Genomic DNA, 24,005 nt, shown 5'->3' on the forward strand with positions numbered 1-24,005 from the left:
TTGTTGTAGGTATTCTTGGTAACATATTGTGCTCTGGTCAGTTTATTTATTCTGTTATGCCATGCTGGCTTTTCATTGAGGTTATATGTTATGATTTCTCCCAGATATTTAAATTTATCTACAATTTTGATTTCTTGGTTTCCAATGGCAATTTTGTTTATGAGTGGTGGGTCAGTAAACATGATTACTGTCTTTTCAAAAGATATTCCAAGACCAATTTTCTGTGCTATTTCCTGTAGCGATATAACTTGTTGTCTGGTTTCTGAATATTGTTGGACAAGAGAGCAAGGTCATCAGCCAAACCTAGGCAATTTAAACTTATGTTGTCTTTGGGTCTTCCAATTCGGATGTTCTTTGGGTTACTCATTATATATTCCAAGGCACAGTTGAACAGCAGTGGTGACAAGCAATCTCCTTGCCTTAAGCCTGTTTTTATGATGAATGGCTCAGAGAATTCCCCCTCTGAAGTTGACTTTTGATTTAGTGTTGATTAATGTGAGTTCAATCAATTTGATTAATTTTGGATGGAGCCTGAAATTTCTTAAAATTTTGAACATTGAAGGTCTATGGATACAGTCGTAAGCTTTTTTAAAGTCCACGAAGGTTATTGCAAGAGGTTTGTTTTGCTTCTTGTAATATGCTATGGCTAATTTTAAAGTGATGATTTGTTCTGCATAGCTTCTCCAAGGTCTGAAGCCTCCTTGGTATTCACCTAATTCTTCCTCTAGTTGCTCTCTGATCCTCCTGTATAGGATTCTTGAGAAAAACTTGTATGTGCACTCTAAGAGAGAGATACCTCTGTAATTATCTGGATTGCTTTTATCTCCTTTTTTGTGGAGTGGGTGGATTATGGCTGTGGTCCAATGTTCGGGGAACTTTTCTGTTATCCAGATTTTTGTTAGGGCCATGTGTAGGGATGTTCGAACTGTATCACTGGTATATTTCCACATTTCTGCGAAAACTTGGTCTTCTTCGCATGCCTTATAATTTTTCAACTCTTTGAGAGCTGTTTCCACCTCTTGGATTGTTGAGGGGTGTATGAGTTCAGGCGGGGTTTTGATGGGTATGTCTGTATTAATTGCTAAAAGTTCCTGGGTTCTTTACAATTCAAAAGTTTAGTGAATGCTTTTGCCATGATTTCGGCATTTTCCTTGTCATTATGTGTCATTTTTCCATCCTCACTTTTCAGAATTAATGTGGGAGGGGAAATTTTTGTACTCTTCTTCCAAACATTATTATTATTATTATTATTATTATTATTATTATTATTATTATTATTATTATTATTATTATTATTATTGATGGACGATGGAACTTTATTTGCTAAAAAGTGAATGCAGCTTTCTTTATTTATCTGAATATTTTTAAATTATCCTAATGCTTTGTGATTAATGCACTTGTGTTCATAGATTCTTTGTTGCATCTTGTGTTATTTGGTGTCCCCATTTTGTTGTTGCAGAAAAGCCAGCTTAAGCCTTATAAAGAAAATGGTGCACTATATCCAGCCATCTTTGTTGGTTGAAGCCTGCAGTCCCGAGTCTCCAACTTACAATTTTGGTACCATGTTGGTGGAAGTAATTGCTACTGTGTTAGACAACGAGGTAGTCAAATTTTGTAAAATAACTTCTGAAGGATTATTGGGAATAAGCTGCTTTATAAGTGCACCTTCAAAGTGTTTTATTTACAATTTGTTTTGGGAGTCAGGTTATATGGGCCTTCAGTTTGAGTTGCAAAATAATTCAAAAGTATAATTGCTAAGAGATTGTTTTTAGTATTCTTTCATGTTATAACAGTGTCTGGTGAAGTGAAAATATTTTTCTTTCTTTTTAAAGGAGGATGAAGATGGCCATTTGGTAGTACTGCAAATTATCCAAGATCTGATGAGCAAGGCTCAAGACATCTTTCTGGACCACTTTGCTCGTCTTGGTGTTTTCTCTAAAGTGATGCAGTTGGCAGGGCCCCAGGAACCTCAGGATACTCATATCAACAAGAAGGATGAGAATGTGAGTTACTTGAAATTGTACCATTTACTTTCATAAAGATTAAAATGTTAGTATGCTTTTGTCATGACTTTTATTTTGTATCTGCAACAGTATTTATTTTGACAGAATTATGAGAAGCAATTTTCACAAGTTCTTTAGTTTTTTCCCCACTTTGTTTGGCTAGAAATATTCTGTGAACAATAAATGATTTACAGGATAACCTCGATTGTCCATCTCTTGATTGGATTATGCAAAGGTTTTACCATTTTTAAACAATCATTAATTTGAACTAAAATTCCCTGTACTTGCTAGAATGTGATACAGTGTTTCGCCTCTTATTAGGTATAAATAATCCAAAAAGGAGACTATGTGCGAGACTATAATTACCATTCACAGTGTGATATTCTTATCTGTTCGGTGAGCAGGAGCCTCATTGGCTGCTGTTGAAACCAGCCAACTGAGCGTTGCAGTCATTTAAACAGTCAATAACAAGGTTTCATAGTCTGTTTAGCTTCATTTCTCATTTTTAGTATAAACATTATTTTGCAACTCTTATTAAGAGAAAACTTGAAGTGTTGGAACATGGAACAAAAATTATATTAATCGAAAGATTCGAAAAGATAGTGACCATTAACAGTGACAACAGTGGCAAGAATGAGAAGACTATACTTTTATCTTATAATCCTCTAAAATCTACACTTGAATCAGCTAAATCCTCTTTCAGTTTATTGAGCAAGAATGTGATACTTCATTCTTGAACATTATTTTAATCCAGAGTATTAGAATGGATATGAGAAAAAGAATTGCAGGTAGTTGAGTTTAGAAGAAAGTTACCGATTTCTTAAAAAAAAACAAAAAAAAAAAAAAAAAAAACTTACAAATATGGTTTGAGCAATCAAAAAGGGTTTCTGTCTTTTCAAATTATTTGTTGCTCCCCTCCCCTTCATTATGGTGCACCAAATTTCTACAGCAGGCAATAAATTCGGTGCAAGCGCACACAGAATATTAATATATTAGTGATGTTGAATTTTCAGTTCAAGGTTTATAGGAATATGTTGAAATCTGTCTAATGACAAGCAGATGTATATAAAAAAAGATATTCTTAAATGGACATTCAAAAAAATATGAACCCTTAATGTATACATTGTGCGAAATTCTATACTACTACTAATGTAAATTTCTTTTCAAATGAGGAGATCTTCAAAGTATAGCAATTGTTATCATCTCTGTGTAGGAGGAAGGTGAACAGGAGCCTCTATTGGAGGATGCTCGTGAAATACTCCCTGGGAAAGCATATCATTGGCGTGATTGGTGTATCTGTCGAGGGCGAGACTGCCTCTATATTTGGTCTGATGCAGCAGCTTTGGAATTATCAAATGGCAGTAATGGCTGGTTTCGCTTCATTCTTGATGGAAAACTTGCTACAATGTATTCTAGTGGAAGTCCAGAGGGGGGCACAGACAGTTCAGGTAAGTATCTTACAGATTTGATTTGTAGAGGAAAGTAAATGATCATAACCAATTGTTCTAATTTTGTTAAAAATATAAGCTGTAGATTCTGTCAATGTTCTGTTACACTCAGAATTTTGTACTAATTCCAGAGTTACCTCTTTAGGCAAGAATCAACAGTCAGGTGTGGAATGAGAAATTGCATGTTGTATTCATAAACTCACTTGTTTCGTGGCACTGAGAGACACTTAGTATTCTTTGATCTGGTATTAGTGAATTCTAACTGAAAAATGCTTAGCTATTTATTTTCTCTTTCGTCATCAAATCTTGCAGTTAGAGAATTCAACGCTAGGTGCTCCAAATAATTCTCTTTAGTAATGTATTGGATGCATGTAGGGAATGGTAATTCATTTTCTGTGTTTTATCTTCTTTCTTGTCTCTTGTCTGATCAATTTGATTACCTGTTCCTCAAATTAGAGTAGTTCAAACAAAACTTTAAAGGCTATTGTTGAAATGAATTTCAGAAAATGAACAGGCAGATGTGATGTTTTTACAGTGACAAGTATGTTGCCATATTCAACCATAAACAATGAAAAATATAGAATCTACTTGGGAAATCAGCTAGGAGGGAAACCTATGCAAATTTTTGTCTTAATACCGGTCATGATTGTCCTTCCTACCTTCTGTGATATTGCTGATGCTGCAGGGATCTTGAGCATGCCCTAGCACAACAACCCAATAATTAGAAGGAAAATTTACACATTGTTTCAAAGTGAGAACAGTGGAAAATCCAGACAATCCATGTGCACTGCATGGCTTCATGGACATATGCTACAAATCTCCTGGCTTCAAACTTGCCAGAAGAAGCTGGTCAGCTTTGAACATTGGAGATGTGCAGATTTGCTATTTAAGTGGGACAAGATACCAAGTGCAGCTGTTCAGCATGTCTACAGACTATCTTGTGTATAGTCACAGAATGTTCTCAACTATCTGACCGTGGAGATACTGAAGATTTCCTAGAGACCACTCAGCATCAGATAAGTGAATCAACCCAATGAGCAGTACTGCTGTTCTTTTATGGCAGTGCTGAGGGCGGCCCATGGGTGAACTGCCAAATTATTTTTTAAGTTCTTGAAATTTGTGTCAAAACAGTACCACTGTCTATTCTCATTTCATGTTGAATGTTTGAAATTGTTGCCTGGCAGCTTTTTGGAACCATTTTGGAAGATATTTGATGTATTCGGCAAATTCTATTCCATACTTTATGATGTCCCATGTGTTCTTTGATGGCATTCTGTCCCAGCACTTGCAACCGTGTAACTGAACTTGTTACGTGATTGTGCTACGAATCATCACCCTGACTGCACAACAAATGAGTTTTTAGAAAAAGGGAGAAATGTTTTTAATGTCATCACAATGATACAAAGTACAAATGTAATTGGCTGACAGCAATCACACTTTCACAGCGATTAAGTTTACAAAATAGTATTATCGCACAGAATGATACGAGATTATAACGATTTTAGAAAATGCAGAAGAATTCGGCCCACAAGTATCTTACTATAAATACACTAATAAATGTTGCAGTAATATACACCGATGCTAACACAAAAGATTTTGAGTAAATTCTATGAAATTTACGAAAATTCAGAAACCTTATTCTTCTTACCTTATTCACATTGGTACAGGCTCGATACCCTCTAGTTCACTGCCATCACTGCCGTCGCCTTCGTTGTTGTTGTTGTCGTCCTCCTCCTGGCAGATCATCAACTCCCGACAGTCATTGTGATGCCGTCTATTGCAGTTGCTGAGTTAATGATTTTTGAGACCTAACTTTCTTCCTCCACGAAGCTGCATCCAGTGAAGCAATACCCTCCCAGAACAGTCTTTCCATTTCAGTAATTGTGAAGGACTTGTTATTGGTACGTACATAATGTTTCAGATCACCCCATACCAGTTCAAATAGGCTTGATGTGACATTGGTACGGCGGTAACCTAACAACCTTGTGTCCTTGTTCCTTCACTACCTCACCGACTACATACGTCGGTGAAACCGGTTTTTGTTTCACCAGTGCATATAAGGCTAATTTAGTCATACTCGCATGCGCTGGGATGTTTCTTGCCTGTAGCTATTCCACTAACAGTTCTTTACAAGCGCTCGAAGTAGGGGCCTGTCCATTATTATGCAATGGTAAGGTGCGTTGTCCATAACAATGACAGAAAAGCCTTTGAGCTGTTGCAGGAGCTTCTTAAACCAATCTTAAAAGCGAATATGGTCCATATCTTTGTGATGTTCGCATTTTCGATCGGAACATAAGACCTCCTCTTACAAAACCACTGGATGAACCTGCATGCCCTATTATTAATCTGGCGCCCCGCCCAGTCGGTTGATTACTGGAGCTTTTAGGATTGTCATCAGTCCAAGATTTAGCATTGCACTCCCCAGCATTCACTCATATCTCATCCAACCATATTACTTCGTGGAGATCCTTACCGACAAGTTTATTAAGAAAAATACTCCTAGCCATCTCGATGTGCGACTTTTCAAGCAGCATGTTTCTTCTGTTCGCTTTTTTATATCCGAAACCTATGGCTCGCAATATCAATTTTAAGGAAATTTTACCCTCAGAGCTTGTCCTGCCTAAGGGAGACTAGTAATTTTGCCATAGTAGGGTATTCCTTCCTTTTGTAACAGTCATACATGTGTCTGTGCATTGCATTAACCTGGAAAGAATAGATTCCTGTTACAGGTGATGGCTTAATTATATTCTTTCTTGGAGTGCTAAGAATTAAGTCCCCACTTCAGACCTGTTTCTGCTTCTCCTAGGTTCCCCAGTTTTCTTTATGAATAACAGTACGCTTTGAAAGTCCTAATGTTTGACTTGTACATTCTGCAATCTGATGTGTGAGATCTCCCCAGTAATTCACAGACCTGACTGTTAAGGGGCACTCCTCGGCACAAAGGATTATCACTTAGTGATTCATCACTATGTTGTTGTTTCTGTGACATCGCACTGCACTAGTTATAAAAGAAACTTCACAATTATCTCACAAAAAAAACCACCACTGTCATAAATGCGCAAATCACGTCTGACCACGTGCTAGTGACAACAGACAAAACAGCAACACCATTATGGTAGTCAAGGTAGTTATAGATGGCACCTCTATACTAGCCATATTGCCAACAGCAACCAGTTGAAAATGGTTCATCTTTATTTTGCAGCTTGCTTAAACACTACATTTAAGAAAAAATGCTAATGTTTTTGTGAGTAAATAAAAGGTTATACACACTATACAAAATGAAATATGAATTAATATGTACAAAATGCATAACTGTATGACATAAAAAGTAGTGGATTGGTCGTTCTGATAGACAGGTGACTTTCTTAATTTATTTTTTGTAGTAGTGCCAACATGAATTACAACTATCAAGTGCAATTTTGTGTTGGCCCACCTATAAATGGTAATGTGGTTAGTGATTTGGAATCATCCTGCATGAGAAGGATGTTTTTAGTGAATCAGATTGGGGCGGAAGGGGCTTCGAGCATAGGAATCCCTCTGAAGTTTCCATGTAAGGATTGACATAGTGGTCATAGAACATGCAGGGGTAGCCAAAATTTTAGGCAAGAATGTAACAGCCTATGCTCAGAAAGCGAGACCTGTTGTCTAAATTGAAGCCACAGAAGATGAAGCGGACCTGCCCATCACCTGAGGTGGATGGGTTAATCAACCAGTATCAGAACGAGTTTTGTGAAGTATCCTTGGTTGGAGATGACAGGATGTTCGTTTGAAGTATTGTAGGTACTGACTGTGTCTTAATTTTCCTTATCTTATTAATGAATTTTGTTGTACTGTATTGGAAAAGTGCAACTTTAGTGGTTTGCATTGTATTCTCTAAAGTTAATTTCTTCGTAAAACATTGAGTAATTGAACAATGCGTCAAAAGAAACTTTTTTATTTGATATCATCAAATTAGAATGAAATGCAAGTTATTGACAAGCTTTAATAATACATTTTTAAATTTAATTGAATAGAAAAAATAAAATGATTTATGTGTGAAAGATGACAGGGGCTCCTAACTTCATGTGGTAAATATTTTGTATGTTCTTACTTATGGTACAGATGTACTATTTAATGTAATATCTGGCCAAAAATGATGATAGATCATTTTTCTAGTGCAGCCTTTCTGGTCATTTCAACCTGCCAGGAGAAATCTTACATAAAAAATACTCCTAATCTTTTTTCTAGACCAACCTTTATCAACACCTCAACCAGGCAGGTACGAGGAAGCTAATTCTCTTGATCTAAGGGAAACCTTGCATAAAAATGACTGCATTTACATTTTACAGTACTGAGACTTGCAGTTTTGTCACTCAACTCTGTTGGGAACCAAGAAGGCTGAAGGATTTGAGCCCAGGCCAGCCATACAAACATCATACATTACAGTATGTATGTGTGGGCATTATGTGAGAGTTCTCTATTAAATAAGGACTTATGTTCTATGAATATAATCTCTTTCCATACCTTTCTGTTTCCTCTCCAGTATGAGGACAGTTGGCACGAATGTATAACATTTTTACATGTGTATACCAAAGAATAGAGAGATCAGTAAATTATTTTTTGGGGAGATGTGATGTACTGCATAATTTTTATTATTAACTGCATTTTGCTTTTGTGATTACCACTATCTTAAACCAATTAATACTCTGATTAGGAGTGTTAGCTCCAAACAGAGAATCCTATTGGCAGAGCTACCCACATAAATTCTGGGTCCCCTCCCAGATCAAGATGGCAGCCCCCTCTACCTCAACTTCATCACAAATGAAATTTGTACAATAATGGTTACAGATGTAGTTATGTTTTTTTTCCCCTTCAGAAATACAATTTAATTCATTATTCAAAACAAGTGAAATGCGAAAATTATTGATGTTAATTAATAGGGCTTGGATCGATATGCTCGATAAAATCTCCAGATATGCTCAAAAACCATGTGTTATATGCTCGATAGATATGCTTGAAAAACCCATTGTATGCTCCATAGATATGCTCGAAAAAACATGTGGTTAAATATGCAGAATATGCTCAAAAAACACTGTTAAAAACTATAGAAAGGAAAGTGAAACTAAAAAACCAATAACATATTTTTATATACGAGCTTTATTTTCTAATTGTATGTATGATACACTGCAATATACTCGCATTCAAGTTTCAAGTATATATATGAGAAGTTTTCTTATAAAAGCTACAGTTTAAAAGTTCATTTTCAAGATGTTCAGAATTAGGCAAGTTATTGAAGTAGATCTGCATTGCTCTGTACAACAAGAATTTTTTTCTATGTTTTCAGTTTTGAATGATTTTCTTAAATCAGTCAATAAAAGTTTCAATGATGAGAACGATCTTTCGACGTCAACTGACACGATAGGTAAATACTTGAATGATGCTGCTTCTTGTGCAGAGTAGTTCGGAAAATCCTCTGACGGTGCAGACTCGCCACGCAGCATCCTCTCCAAGTCCAACGCTGCACTCCAACTGGGATTTCGAGCCAGCAACTCCAATTTTTGTTTCACGGTTTTCCCAGTCTCTCCAGGCCATGAGTCGGCTTCTTGGATGACTACTTGTTTTGTAGCGACCACTTCAACCAACTCCATCCCTCGCGATTCCAACTTTAGGATGGCCTCAGGAATGACGCTCATGTAGGCTTTTATGCAAGTCAAGGATGGCATCATGCCCTTCATTTTCAGCCTTAGCGTTCGTGATGTACTTGCTGTCCGTCTCATCAAACGTATTGATCGCCTGGAAAAAATATAAGTTAAATGAAAAACATTAGCCGAGGAGAATAACTGAGAAAATTACAAAATTAGGCGCCGTATGATGGAGTAAAGATAAAGGATATGAAAAGAATGATAGAGAAAACCTCTAAAATGATAAGATTTTAAACATTTTAACTAGTCTTACCTCTTCAATTGCCCTATGATTTTCAGCGTAATACAAGGCAGCCAATATCCAAGTTCCCCATCACGTCAATATGGGCTCGCGAAGTAAAGGGAGCTCAGGATGCATCGTCTTGAAGGCACGGACGCGAGAAGGAGCCTTGACGAAAATTTTCTTCACTGAGAAAATGACGCTGTTCACGCTGGGCGATTTTTCGCGCAGCTCCTCAGCAACTCTGTGCATTGCATGGGCAAGACAAGTAACATGTAACATCTTCGGGTAGAGAAGCTTGAAGCTCTTCCCAGCCTTAATCATGTAGGGAGCAGCGTCAGTCCCCTTTGCGAGTACTTTGTTTACCACCTCATCTGAAAAGGTTGGCCACAGCAAGCCTGAAACAGGAATGCATAAAATGAAGGGTGAACCGTTCAGTTAATGGATCCTGACATGTTGTATGACTGTAAGAGATATTTAACTATCAGAGTCTTCACTGAGCATACATAGAATGCATTGAAATTATAGCCAGACTGTACTTATTCTTCTTTGGCAAAACGCTCAAAAAATAAATTAACAAAAATATACTTACGCAGAGCTGCTTGCGCTGTTCGCACAATGGTACCATGGTTTGTCACATCTAGCTCCCTGCATAGAATTAGGTGGCCCTTCCCCGGTTCACTGGCACTGAGTTTTCCAACAATAACGTTGGCCATGTATCTTCCACAACTGTCTGTGGTCTCGTCGATAGATAATCAAATTGGGTGGCTCCCGATGTCATCCCTGATTGCGTGTAGAACCTGGTGAAGAAAGTACCTGAATGAATATTCTTCGTCGAATGAAGGTATTATCGAGAGATTACCTTCATTACGACAGAGCCAGATCCATGTTAAAATTACTTCTAAATTGTTTAAACGAGAATGCGGAATACGGTAATCGTGCATGAATTCATACCTTTTTATACTCTGAAGAAACATAATTTTTACACAGGGTCGACTCATGAGGCAACTCTCTTCCTGCAAAGTCCTTGAAGAGAGCTCTAATCTCAGCATGTTCGACCTTGTAGAGGGGTTTGTTGGTACTTAAAAACGTCCTACAAACTCTGGAAGAGAACTCGTCCGAGTGCTGTTGCTGATTGAACAAAGGTTGTATCAGCACTTGTTTCTTCGATTTCCTTTTTTTAAATTCTTCAATTTTTGCTGAGTGTCCACTTGTGGCTTTATGCTGAGAAAATTGAAAACCCTTCAAAATCTTGACCTGAAAATAAATAGGTAGGTACGCATAAGTGAAAAAAAATACATTGAATGAACAAAAATAAAGCATTGTGGACTATCAAATTATTTTCAAATATTGCAGTAGAAATATGAGCACCCTCTCAACGATCCCATGAAAAACCAGCAAATCCAAACGTCAATTTCCGTCTCGGAAATGTAAAATCTGAGGATCCAACGGGTCTACACTCTGAATTCTTAGACTTCTCTCTACTTACCCAGTAGGTAGGCACTGTATGCTGCACATATGGCTTACTTGAAATTTCAACCGTTTGACCAGTAATATCTTTAAGAACATAGATGTGAAAATGTCAATAAGAACTTACCTCTTTTTCGCACATTTTGCAGAATTTTCCCGTCAGTAGAAAACGAGTCAGGGTCTTCCTTTGCACATCGTCGGAGTAAAACACTCAGAGATTCCTTAATTCTAGGCATCACGTACTTGGAAATCACAAGAACTCGATAGGTACGTTCAGATACGATTACGAACTGAGAACTAAGAGTAGAATGTAGAAACTTCACTTGACCGCGTCGGATCTTCCACCACTTCATGGGAAAAGCCACCTAAACAATACTGGTTCCCAAAATAGGCACACCACTAAAATGCCTCACATTTCAAAGTGAAAGGATGCTTGGGGCTTCCAGAGCTTATCTGACGAGTCGCACTCTAATCCGGCAGAGGCCAATTAGGGCGCGTGAATGACCTCGCTAAAGGTTAAAAACCTGCAGTTCTATTATTCGCACCAGATAGGCTTTTCAATAATTATTTCTGTTTTAGAACCTTAAGGATGGTCAGCCCCCGAATTCGGGGGGGGGATTCGAAGAAAAACAAACTATTTAGACGAAAACCACAAGAATATGCATTTATATGCTTCTATTCTGAAAACTGCTGTTTTATGCATTTATATGCTCGATAAATTTAAATTCTGTTGGTCCCAGAGAGATGAAAATACTACTGAAAGGCTTCTTTCAATGTGTACTATTCAGGAAAAAAATGTGCTAATATGCTCGAATCCGAGCCCTATTAACTCATTGGGCCCGAGCCACGGAACCGTTCCGTGCTTCGTCTCGGTGGACCAAATGCCGGACCACGGAACTGTTCCGTTGTCTCATTTTACTGCGTAATTCAACTTTCCCTCAAGAGATGGCAGAGTGGGTTGCATTTGTGATTTGTGTAGGGATTCTTTCTTTGCAATGTTATATGCTCTTTGCTAATATATATCGATAGTGTGCTTGGTAATATTAGTTTGAAGTGGGCTATCTCTCGACTTTGAGATTCACTTGTAAACAAGATGGCTGCCAGTATAGAACTGATATTTACCGATATATAACCCCTTTTAGGAAGTTATGATGATTAGGAATGTAATTTTTTCAGTGAAATCAGTAGTAATATTAGTACTAGTGTGAGCAAAGCTCCTGAAGAACAAATAGATGTGGAAATCGAAGTGGAAATGCAAAAAGAAGGCCGTGTTACACCTCAGCAGGCGGGCTGAGTACGGACCCGTGATGCTAATAAAATAAAATGTTTTACTGTATTCCTTGTTCCGCAGTTTGTGGTATGAAAGCCTTTTGTTTTCATGTATATGTAAATCTTTAATGGTCTTGTAAGTAAGAAATTTCTCACAATATGAATCGACACTATATTTCCTCCAAAATAATCCCAGCGCCAATGCAGTTTCAATCCAACAAATATGCAGGGCTCAATGGGTTAATTAATAACTTCACAAGTCTGAGTATGGTATCCTGAATATTTTCCATTGTCCTATTGCAGATTTTGAAGGGAGGATTCACATCTAACAGCATATTGATGTAGTATTGTACAGGGTGTTCGGAAACAACGTGAACCAGTGTATGAGCTTTAGAGGGTTGGTCACACTGACAAGTAGTCTCAAAATATTCATTTGAAATTTTGCGCTGTTTCATTTTATCAGGCGCTGAAGTAGCCAGTCAGATTGCTTCACGGTTGAATTCAAATGGACTTTCCAAGGTGGTGTTCCTAAATCTGTCCATGGCAGCTTGAAAGTACCAATTGAAGAAATAACTGCCAGTGGAGGGATTTGAACACAGATCTCTGAACTGATAGGATCATGCCATAGAAAATACACTACAGAAACATTGGTTGAAACCCTTGATGTATGTACGTTTGATGCTGATTTCTCTGCATGTCTCTCAACCTGAGAGTTAAGGCCGAATGCAGTTTTAGCAACGCCACCTTGTATTTGAATTCACCCATGCAGTGATCTAATTGGTTAACTTGAGCAGCTGATAAAATGACAGTAGTGCGAGGTATCACATTCTTCCTCTTTTTCTTCCTAGCTGTTCTCCCAAGCATCTTGGGTTGGCTTTTCTGATCATACTCTTCCAATATTGTCTTTCTTGGACCTTATCCTTTGATACAGTCAAAACTGCTTAGGACGTTTTTGTGGGGTCAGTAAAAGATAACGTCGTAAAGAGGGAACGTGCTATTTAAAAACAAAAAAACAAAACCAATTACAATGTTTAATTTAAGGTTAGGTTTGAACGTAAAAATAATTACGATGAAAACAAAGAAACAAGTATTTACAATTATAATTAATGAAACAAATAATCAAATAATACATTTTAAGAACATCAACATAGCAAAACCTCAAGGAAATACATTTTTATAGGCGCGAACTATGCACGTCGCTTACAATTATGTTTAAAGTTATCGTAGGAATGTCCAACATCTGGGCTATTTACACACATTTCATGTGTGGATTAACATCTGCTTTCTCACGTAAACTTTAATTTTTCATAATTTGTAAAATGTCTAGCTTTCTTCATCTCCATAACTGAATGTCCTGCAAACCACTATGCGTAAGTACAGTAGGCCTAATTTATGTATGTTGTTACACAAAAAATCTCTCTCTCTGGTTAGCAGCAGCTCTCCATTCTTCACGTTTCAGTTCATACTAGGAGTCTCATCTAATTCGTCTATAATTATTTTCCTCTATGGAACCCTCTATTATTTTCTTCAGTAACCTATCATGTCTAAGTATATGGCCTGTTAGATGATCCCGCCATCTTTTGATTTGCATCATAAAACACCTCTCCATTCGTGACTGACGCTCGCTGCAGCTGTCGGCCAACATGGTAGGGCCGTGAAATTGAGTTCTATACCAAATCATCACCCAGGCCAGTCGTCGCTGGTGCATCGTGCGATCAACATGGCCAGGAACACTAATTTAAATTTCTCTTGGTGGGAATATTACAAACATACTAAAGAGCTATCCAGGTTTCTTTTGTGTATTTAATACGACATAAATTAAGCACCAACATGTCATCTGTATACGTATGTACAGTAGGCCTAATGTACGTACGTTGTTACACAATGCACTTATGATCGTAAAATTAAGCACCAACAGGTCACACGAGCTCCTGTTGTCCAATCCAAACAAACGCGCCCACATCAAAGACTGGCTTGAGACTGATGCTCCCTGCAGCTATAGGCTAACATGCTAGGGCTGTGAAATTAAGCTCTCTACCAAACGCTCACCCAGGCCAGTCGCCACTGGCGATTCGTGCGTACAATGTGGCCAGGAGCGCTAATTTAAATTTCTTATGGTGGGAATATTACGAACGTACTAAAGAGTGATGTAAATGTGCTATCCAGATTTCTTTAACATTTGTTTAATAGGTCGTGGACTGGGACTTTGGAATAATGATGTAATAACCAGGGTAACACGCTAGAGAGGGACGTCTTAACCAGTTTCGACTGTATATTGTTTCAGGTCTTTTGAAACACGAGCTATCAACTTCATTTTTGGTTGTCCCTTTGCTGGATTTCCGGTATATTGTTTCAGGTCTTTTGAAACACGAGCTATCAACCTCATTTTTGGTTGTCCCTTTGCTGGATTTCCGTCAAATCCTAGCCAGTCAGCTCGATAAGCAACATGATTTTTAGATCATCTTTGAAGATCCTCGTTCCACTTCATTCACTTTTCGTGAAGCTTCACCTCGGTGGGAGTTACGCAGATGGCATCGTTCCAGATTTTATCCATTCAGGTTACCCTACATGCCTATCTTTACATATGCATTTCTGCAACACAGAGTTTCTGCTTATTTGTTCTTTTCGTAGCCCAACATTCAGAGCCATATAATATGGCTGGGTGCACTACCATTTGATATATTTTGCCTTTAAGGTGGATTGGCATATTCCTGTCACACAGAACTCTTGTTGCTGTCTGCCACTTTGGCCATGCACATTCTATCCAGTTGGTGACACGCGTATCAATATCTCCGTCAGATCCAAGATGGTGCTGGTTTGAATTACCTTTTTATTGTTAAGAAGCAGTCCTGCACTTATCTGGTTGTCCATTGAAAAATTGCAGTGTTGTTAAATTTTTCTTAAAGTGAACAAACACTGTCTGCCACCGGCTAATGTCATCAGCAGACAACATACTCCATGGAGCTTCTTCCTGGATGTACTTGGACAGTTGTCAGTGATCGTTATAAAGAAGTACGGGCTAAGTGCAGAGCCTGAATGCAGACCTACTTGAACTGCAAAATTTTCTGTGAACCCGCCTGAACTGCATTGTTGATCTACCAGGCATAAATCCTAATTGATTTTGTGACATGCAAGTCTCTTTCCTTAGCCTCCCCTCTAGGGCTCTCCCCCCCATAGTTTTCGAGCATGAAAAAATAGTTTAATCCATCAGTAATTAGCACACTTCTGCATCCCATTTATATATATGGATAATAATGCTCTCTTTCTCTAGTTGTTAGGAATTTAGGTATTAATGGTTTTCTTTCAAATTACTTATTTAAGATGGCCAATCTTCTTAACACTCATGTACCCAGTTCACATAATTCCTGACCATTTTATATATTAAATGTACGTGGCATCTTGAATTTTCGTATGTTAACAGTCCCAAAATTCACTCACGACCTTTCTTCAGAAACAGAATGATAAAAGCTCAAGGCAATATTGACTGAACCAGAACAGCTGGTCCAGCAGTCATCTGAATTTAAATTTTCAAAGATGAGTGCAAACATTCATAGTTATAAAATAGAGCTCAAGAGATGCCCCATGATACAGTATTCAGTAGAACCTCGTTAATTCGAAGTTGTTGGGACGCGAACATCGGACTTCGAATTAACCGCCAGCACGTAATTCAGAAATGCCAACCCTTGCGGCGTCACAATATATTCTAAGACCCGTTACTGCATGCAATTAACCATGATTCACAGTTTAAATCTCTCATATGCCATGGAAAAAATCTATTTCCAAAATGTATCCAACAAGGTGTATTTACAGTATTCAAATAATGCACTTGGATAACTCGCTGGCAAACATAACCTCACGCAACAAAATCAAAAGTAAGAAAACATGATTCAAAGACGAGGAGAAATCTATACTGGCTCCCCTGTGCAAGTGCTTTATTCATTGGGTTACTGTGCTGCATGCATTTTAGATGCATTGTACCTGCACGGAAACTACCCGATGTCTTTAAAACATCGCGGCATATCCAACTTTCCTATGATGGGGGGAGAAAGTCTCTCGCTTCTGTCCACATTACAACAACAGTACAGTGACTATACTCGTTCGATTTCCCACCATAACACTTCTAAGACCCATTAATGCATGCAATCACCTTGATTCTCAGTTTAAACTTTTCAAATGCCATGGAAAACACTATTTCAGAAATGTATCCTACAAGGTGCATTTACATTATTCAAATAATGAACTTGGATAAAACAATGGCAAACATAACCTCATGCAACAAAAGTGCGGGGGGGAAGCATGATTCAAAGATGAGGAAAAATTATGCTGGCTCACCTGTGCAAATGCTATATCTTTTGGATTACTGTACTGTTTACAGTTTTAGATGCCTTGTACTTGCACAGAAAGTGCTAGACACCTTAAAACATCGTGGCTTTTCGAACTTTCCTATGATGGGAGAAGGAAGTCTCTTGCTTCTGAGTGCACTGCATAGCAACACAGTATATTTGTCGGCTGGCAATTCTCTCTTTTAAAACCGTAAGTCCGTTTGGCCTCAGCATTAAAAAAAAAAAGAAAAGAAAAGGAACAAACCAACCATGCAGTTTCATCGGCATTGACAGTATTCTTTGGTTCATACGAATTGATTGTTCAAATATAAGCCACGCCTTTTCTCCAACTGTCGGTATCGCCAGAGTTTGCAGATTCTACCTCTCCGCATACTGCCTGCTACGCGATATTGTGGCGTTCTTTAAAATGCCGAACACAAAATAATTATGATTCCACTCAAACTTAGCAGATATGAAGCACACTATAGACACGCTGAAGTGGGTGAAAGTGCGGACAGTTACCCCTGCATGTTCCGGAAGACGTATTCTTTCATGACGCAGAGAAATTTTGAATTTAAATTACTCTGTAAAATACTATTTTTTTCAAAATTTAAAGGCAGTTTTGAAATTCAAATTCTGAATTTTGGTAATGGGACGACCTTGTTCTTCGAATCATGAATTATCCGTATTTTGAATTAAACAATTTAAATAACATGCAAAACTGTACCTCATGTTTCCGGGAACAAGAGCTGCTTCGAATTAGGCGAGATTTTGAATTAACCGATTTCGAATTATGAAGGTTCTACTGTAATAGGCTGAATACCATACGTGGATGCTTTTAGCAAACATTTTTTAATAGCAGTTCCAATAAAATTCAATGCATTAAATTTTTTGGGCCCTTTAAATCCCTGACTCCCCAGCGTGCGTTTCCCTTGTCCGCTGTTTTTGGGCAGCCCTGCCTTTAGGTTCATAGTTAGTTCTTTGCCTTGCAGTTTAAATTCCCTGATGTTGAAGCAACTACCGGATATATCTAGATGACGATCCGATTGACTCCTTGGTAATGCTTACTATACTTTTATTTGTCCTCTGATTATTAACAGCTCACTGTCTGATCACTGTATTCACATAATGTTTCTTGAAGTCTAAGTAACAGAAAAGGGAAGGAAGATAATGTATAAATAAAGCAAACTACCAGTATCTTCTAGACTGTTCGTGTGTAGATGCTTGTGTGGGCTCAGATTTGTTTCATGTTTAATGTAAGAGACCATAAGGAGTATTCTGTAAGTGTAGTGTTGATTCTCTTAGTTTTGCAGTTTGAACCACTCTGTGTAATTAACTACTCCAGTATGTAACTGGATGGCGACACTACCCCTCACATTTCCCATCCGTTTATTAATCTGTCATTTTTGGGTCTCTTCTTTATGTATGTAGTATATTTTGAAATCTCCTTTAAATAGTGGAAAAGACAATAATGGGAATAACCAGTATCTACTCAACTTCATGTGGAGATACTTTTGTGTTTTGGATACTGTTTCATATAGGGTACATAAGGAACCACATTATAATGTTTCCGGTAAAACTTGAGTGTAGGCCTACCAGCATAATAGATTACATTATTTCGAAGGATGAATAATATAATATAAATCTTGAATCTTAACCTCGTATTGTATTGTACTGTATGCGAGTGATATATTGATTGCCAAGGCCAGGGCCCCTAGAAATATTATAGGAGAAAATCTTAAACCATTTACCATCTACCGTAATAAGGGACACTAATGGAATATGAACCCACGACTTTCCGATTTTGCGTTGGATGTTCTTACCAGTTAAGCTGTAGTGTCCTAGGTCATATTTGTTCTGTTGGAAAGGATCTAAGCTACAAGTCTGGCACCAATGCTGTCGCAACTAGAATGTGCACATATTGCCGTTTATAGGCCAGTTTAATGAATATTGAATTTTCACAACCATGTTGTACCTAAAATAAACTTTCAATGTATTTGGTTGTATTCAATACATACAGTATGTTCCAAAGAGATGTTAAGTACAGAACAACAATGGCCAACTGGACACCAGAGGGATCTGAATCCACAACCTCCAATTTTCTCGTCGGATGCTCTTACAAGTTGAGCTATGGTGGCTTAGGTCATATGTTTTCTTGGAAAGTCCAGCACTACTGCCATCACAACTGTAGATTACTTAGCACCTCTTCAATAATTACTGTATGTATTGAGCATGACCTAATACGTTGAAAGTTTATTTCGAGTAAAATGCTGTCGTGAAAATTAAATATTCATTGAATTGGCCCACAACGGGTGGTTTGTGCGCTCTCTCATCAGTGTATACTGTCTGTACTGAAGATGACCTAATACATTGAAAGTTTATATTGAGTACCTTCTCCTGCGTTTTTCCAACTTTTTTCCTTATCCCATACTTTACAAGTAATGAAAATTTTTTTTTCCATATTGAAAGAATCTTAATATAAGAAAAATTATTCTAACTTCAACCTATTCAATACAGGTTGAAGTTAGAATAAATTTTCTATTATTATTATTATTATTATCCCATACTTCCCATGTCAAGATTGAAGATCTGTCACGGTGGCCCCTCAATGTCAAAAAGTACCCGAATGATCTATTTCTGACCTGTGGTTATTCAATAAAACATACTTGTTTTGGTCTTTTCTATCACCCCTAGAAGTTTGAATATTGAATTTAGTTACACCCGCTATTAATACATGTCACACATGGGAACTGAATTGATGACCTCGCTATGTGAAGGTACATGTGTATGTATACATGCTTCCTCGGTAATTAAAACGAGTACATTTTGGTAAGCACAAATATTCATGTTTTCTCCTCATGAAATTGCTGTCATTACTTGCTTATCAGTTGTCATGTAAAAGTGATCGTAACATCCGGAAATTCTGACAGATATTTATATAGTATATATAAAATAGAGTTTTGTCTGTACATTGCTCAGAATTTAAAAAGGATGGTATTTCTGTATCAGTCGTGTCCACCGTAACAAGGAAATGCACTTTTTAATTTTTCGTAATTTCTGTCTGTCTGTAAGTATGTACGCGCATTATGAGAAAACGGCTGAGGAGAATTTAAAGGAAATTGGTATGCAAGGTCAAGGAATAAGTCGCTACAATCTAGGCTATAAATAATTTCATTCACACTGAGTGAAATGGTAGTTTAGGGGAATGCCTAAAATGTAATTCTCAAGTATTTGTTATTAGTGGTCATATCAATAAATATTACGTAACTAATGTTATATAGTTTTAAATTTCCGATCATTATATCTTATACATTGTTACTTTACCGGCTATGATCATAGAGATATTAATGAATTTGGATTTTTGTTACTAAGTCCATATCAGCGCCGAGTCTAGAGAAAATGGGTAAACAAAATTTAATGAAAATCAGTGTATGAAGTCCGAGAATAAGGAACTACAGTCTACGCCATAAATAATTTTATAAGACACCCCAATATCACAGCGTCGAAATAAAACTAAATGTGAAGGCCTACAATATAGTCCTTAAAATAGATCAACAGTAACATTACATTGACTATTGTTCGTTGTGGTGGGCTTTGTATCGTCTGTTGCCAAACATCTACAATAGATAGAATTACTGCTGTGTGCAGAGTATTTTTTAAAATTTACCTTATGTCGCACGCACACAGACAGGTCTTATGGCGACGATGGGATAGGAAAGGGCTAGGAGTGTGAACGAAATGGCCTTTGACTTAATTAAGATACAGCCCCAGCATTTGCCTGGTGTGAAAATGGGAAACCACAGAATACCATCTTCAGGATTGCCGACAGTCGGGTTCGAATCCACCATCTCCCGGATGCAAGCCCACAACTGCGCGCCCCTAACCACACGGCCAACTCGCACGGTTGTACCAAGTGTAACAGCCTGCCTGAATATTGGCGGGAAGTACCTGAGGAGTTAGATAACTTTCTACTTTAGCATGCCATTCCTCTGGTTCATAAATTTTCTGATACTACTTGTACGTGACACACTGGTTCATCATAGCATTTGAGCTATTCAATTCCTACTCTGAGGCAGGGATTGGGATGAGCAGTGTGCATATTTAAGGGAATTATGGCAAAGGAGTGTTCACGGCTGTCTGCAGCCTGGTCATTCCAGCTCTGGAACTTTGGACTCTTAAATCGGCACTGTAGTACTGTTCGTTAAAAGTGAGAAAATATAGGGTTTTTCATTTGATCGAGTATTTTATATGACAACATTGCTTTTAATTGCTACTTTCCTACTGACGTTTTTGTAATGGTCTTTGTTTACTTCAGTTAGGAAAACCACAAGGTCAGTCTTTCAGCGAATACCATAGTGAAGCACGGGTACATCAGCTAGTAAATAAATAAATTAAAACTTGGAAAATTAAATAGGTCAAGAATATTGTTTCTGTTGTTACCAAGTTCTGAGAGGAAGTTTGCTTTCAAAATAATAATAATAATAATAATAATAATAATAATAATAATAATAATAATAAATAACTAGAAATATATATCATCTGTATCCTAGTTAAATCCAGTGTTGCCAACTGTGGATTTTCCGCTAAATTTGGCAGAATTAGAAGACTGTTGGCGGAGAAATATATCATTTAGCAGACAGCGGATTTTTCTCCATTTTACGTTTTTTAAAAAATTTGTACTCCAGCCTGTCTTCGAGCTATTCCGTACTTGTTGTCAGGAGCTAGCAGTTACACGAGGAAAACATGTTATTTGGATGTGATGTTATGAGATCATGATATCATAAATTTTTAATGCGTGGGAAAGGGTATTTATCTCTTAGTTGACAAATAACGACAGATAATGAAACTGTGAGAGAGTACCATTTATATTTATGCTATGAAGGAAGACCGTTTAATGAACTGGCCTGTTCTGTGTGTGACCCTTGAGGTAGAGGATTCACCTAGTTTGCACCTGGCACTAAAATGCCTACAAGTTGTAGCTCGCCGGCTCGCAGCCAGGGGGTTAATCCCAGTGAAACTCGCAGATCAGGTGAGTTCAGGCATTATTATTATTATTATTATTATTATTATTATTATTATTATTATTATTATTATTATTATTATTATTATTATTATTATTATTATTATTATTATTATTATTATTTGAGATGGGATTTCTTGGCAGAATTTTAGCGGATTTTTAATAGTATTTGGCGGATCTTGAAAATATAAGTTGGCAACACTGGTTAAATCATCTTTGATTTTGATAGGCCTAAACAATGGCATATTTTTATTGAAGTTGTTTTAAACTGCACAGTACCGCGTGTTATGGACTAGGTATGATTAATTTTCACATACAGTAGTTATTCGTTATATTAATGCAAAACTTTTGCACATTAATTTCTCTGGCTGTGGACAAATTTTAGCACAGATCTAGTTTGATGATTAGTTAAAATGCTCTGTTGGCGACTGCAGAGCTGTGAACAAGTGTGTTATAGATTTTGTGTTGTGAAGCTCTTTTTTTAAAAAAAAATCAAAATTCCTCATTGTATGTTACTCACTGCTAAGTCTTAATAATGGAGTGAATCTTGCTAATCTCTTTAACACTGTAAAGAGCTTAAAAGCACCTTTGCCACTGCTGTGAGTTCTTGAAAAATGTTTTATGTTACATTTTGCATTTTCAAAAGGTAGAAGACAGAGGCTGATAAAAGGAGCCATTTTCGAGTTTATTTTCATCAGACCTCCTGTGTAGTGAAATGGGGGAGAGGGTGGGGGGAAGGTGACACCAATTATTATTATTATTATTATTATTTATTGAGATACATAGGTCCTAACAGAAGATCTGTGAGCTTTTTTGTTATTTTTATTGTTGCAAAGTACAAATTCAAAAAAAGAAAGAAAGAAATTTTCAGTTACAGGAGGGGCTGACATTGAAATGTTTGTTTACCACTGATTTAGAGTACTTCTACAGATTAAACATTTCATGTAATATAGTAAATCTGTGTATCTGCCTTCGTTTTCTGCCTTTGTATATAATTGCCTGTAAAAAATTCACTATGCTTGCACAGTTACAGAAATGAGTTTGTACTAATTAGACTAGCCATGATGTGAGAATTACTGACTGGTCTGTAATTTTTATCCACCTTCCTGTCTGCTGATTTACGTTAATTTGGTAGCAAGTGTATGTTCATGTGTGCTATATCTTACTTTGCCAGTGCTCAACTTTAAGACACGAGCTTTGGCTGTGGAGAGAAGTCAAGTTGGAGCTGGGGTTGATCTGAGACGTCTGCATAGTGATGTGCCCTCCCCATTTTGGTCTTTCATGGCCCTTGGTTTGTATTCTCTGCCAAACTGTTGTATGTAGTTCTTGTAAGCTGGCAGTGAGTGGTTCTCATCTATTGTAATAGAATACGGAGACAGGTGATGTTTAATCAGAACTGTGTTTTGTGTTTGTGAACGTAATAGGAAGATGAGAGGAACTTGAAGAGAAAATAAAGCTTGCTGACTTGTGTGGATAACAAGATTTAGTTGTATATTTCTGTAATGAAGATAGGTATTGAAACAGTATAGTTCATGTAGTATAGTCTTATGTAGTTTGCCGATGTGTGAGTTTTGGGTAGACAGATTTTGAAATTTTTGTAGCAACCAAAAGGACAAATGCATTCGGTGCTGTAACTAGTCATCTTTAGGTTGACAGAAGATTGTTTAGTGTGAGATGGGTTGATCATATCACAAATTAATAAGTATTGAAGTGAATAGGTGTGAAGAGAGCGATTTGCCGATATTTGACTTGGAGGGATAGGTTGATTAGTTGTATACTGAGATTTGTAGGAATTGTTCATTTAGCTTTACAGGGAGGCATTTGGGATAGAAATGGCTGAGAGATACCGAAGGATGAGCATGACAAACAGATCAGGATGGATGTAGGATGTGCTAGTTACGTAGTGATGAAGAGATTGGCCTAGGTAATGTGGAGAATTTCATCAAACCTGGCCAATCAGACAATACCTTAACATTCACAGTATTTCCTCAGAAGGCCAGGGAGCAGTATACATGGTGTTTACCTAAATTATAGTGAGGTGATAAGCAGAATGACCTAGGCGAGTTCAAGTTAGTGTAAGAATACTTTCTACTGTAAAAAAATGTCTGTCAGATCATCTGCTCAGAGACTTGTTGATCCTCCAATAGCTCCCCTAGGTGTTGTGTGGGTATAGAGAAACCACTAGAAACTGATGGCAGACAAAATGAGACGTTCTAGGCAAGACGAGGAATGAGGTAGTTTGCCTTTTTATTATTGCATTCCTCACTCAACCAGGAAGTGCTACAACAATACAACTGACCCTTTGAGTAACACCTTTCGTAACACTCGGGCACACTAGCCGTACTGTGTGTCACTACTCAGCTCCATCCATACATCAGCAGCTTCCATATTGTCACAGCCGTGGATAATCCTTGGACTTCGATGGAAGCTACATTTTGCTTTGGCCTGCACCAAGATGTGGTGGTGGTGGTGGGGAGTATTGTTTTAAGAAGAAGTACAATTAGGCAACCATCCTCTGTTAACACTAATCAGAGAGAATTAATGGAAGGGGTCCAGCACTTCAAAAAATGAA

At 37.5% G+C, this 24,005-nt stretch overlaps 1 protein-coding gene across 7 annotated transcripts in view; it reads left to right on the forward strand.

Annotated features, from left to right (window-relative positions):
* Ufd4 (ubiquitin fusion-degradation 4-like) overlaps positions 1 to 24,005 on the forward strand; it is a 716,632-nt gene that overhangs the window by 373,621 nt on the left and 319,006 nt on the right. For all 7 annotated transcript variants that reach the window (XM_067153526.2, XM_067153530.2, XM_067153527.2 and 4 more), the window contains exons 13-15: positions 1,460 to 1,601; positions 1,833 to 2,003; positions 3,217 to 3,451. In XM_067153526.2, coding sequence (XP_067009627.1) covers positions 1,460 to 1,601; positions 1,833 to 2,003; positions 3,217 to 3,451 — 548 coding nt within the window. The remainder of the gene's footprint in view (positions 1 to 1,459; positions 1,602 to 1,832; positions 2,004 to 3,216; positions 3,452 to 24,005) is intronic.

This window comes from Anabrus simplex, chromosome 9 (assembly GCF_040414725.1).
Source record: "Anabrus simplex isolate iqAnaSimp1 chromosome 9, ASM4041472v1, whole genome shotgun sequence".
NCBI lineage: Eukaryota > Metazoa > Arthropoda > Insecta > Orthoptera > Tettigoniidae > Anabrus > Anabrus simplex.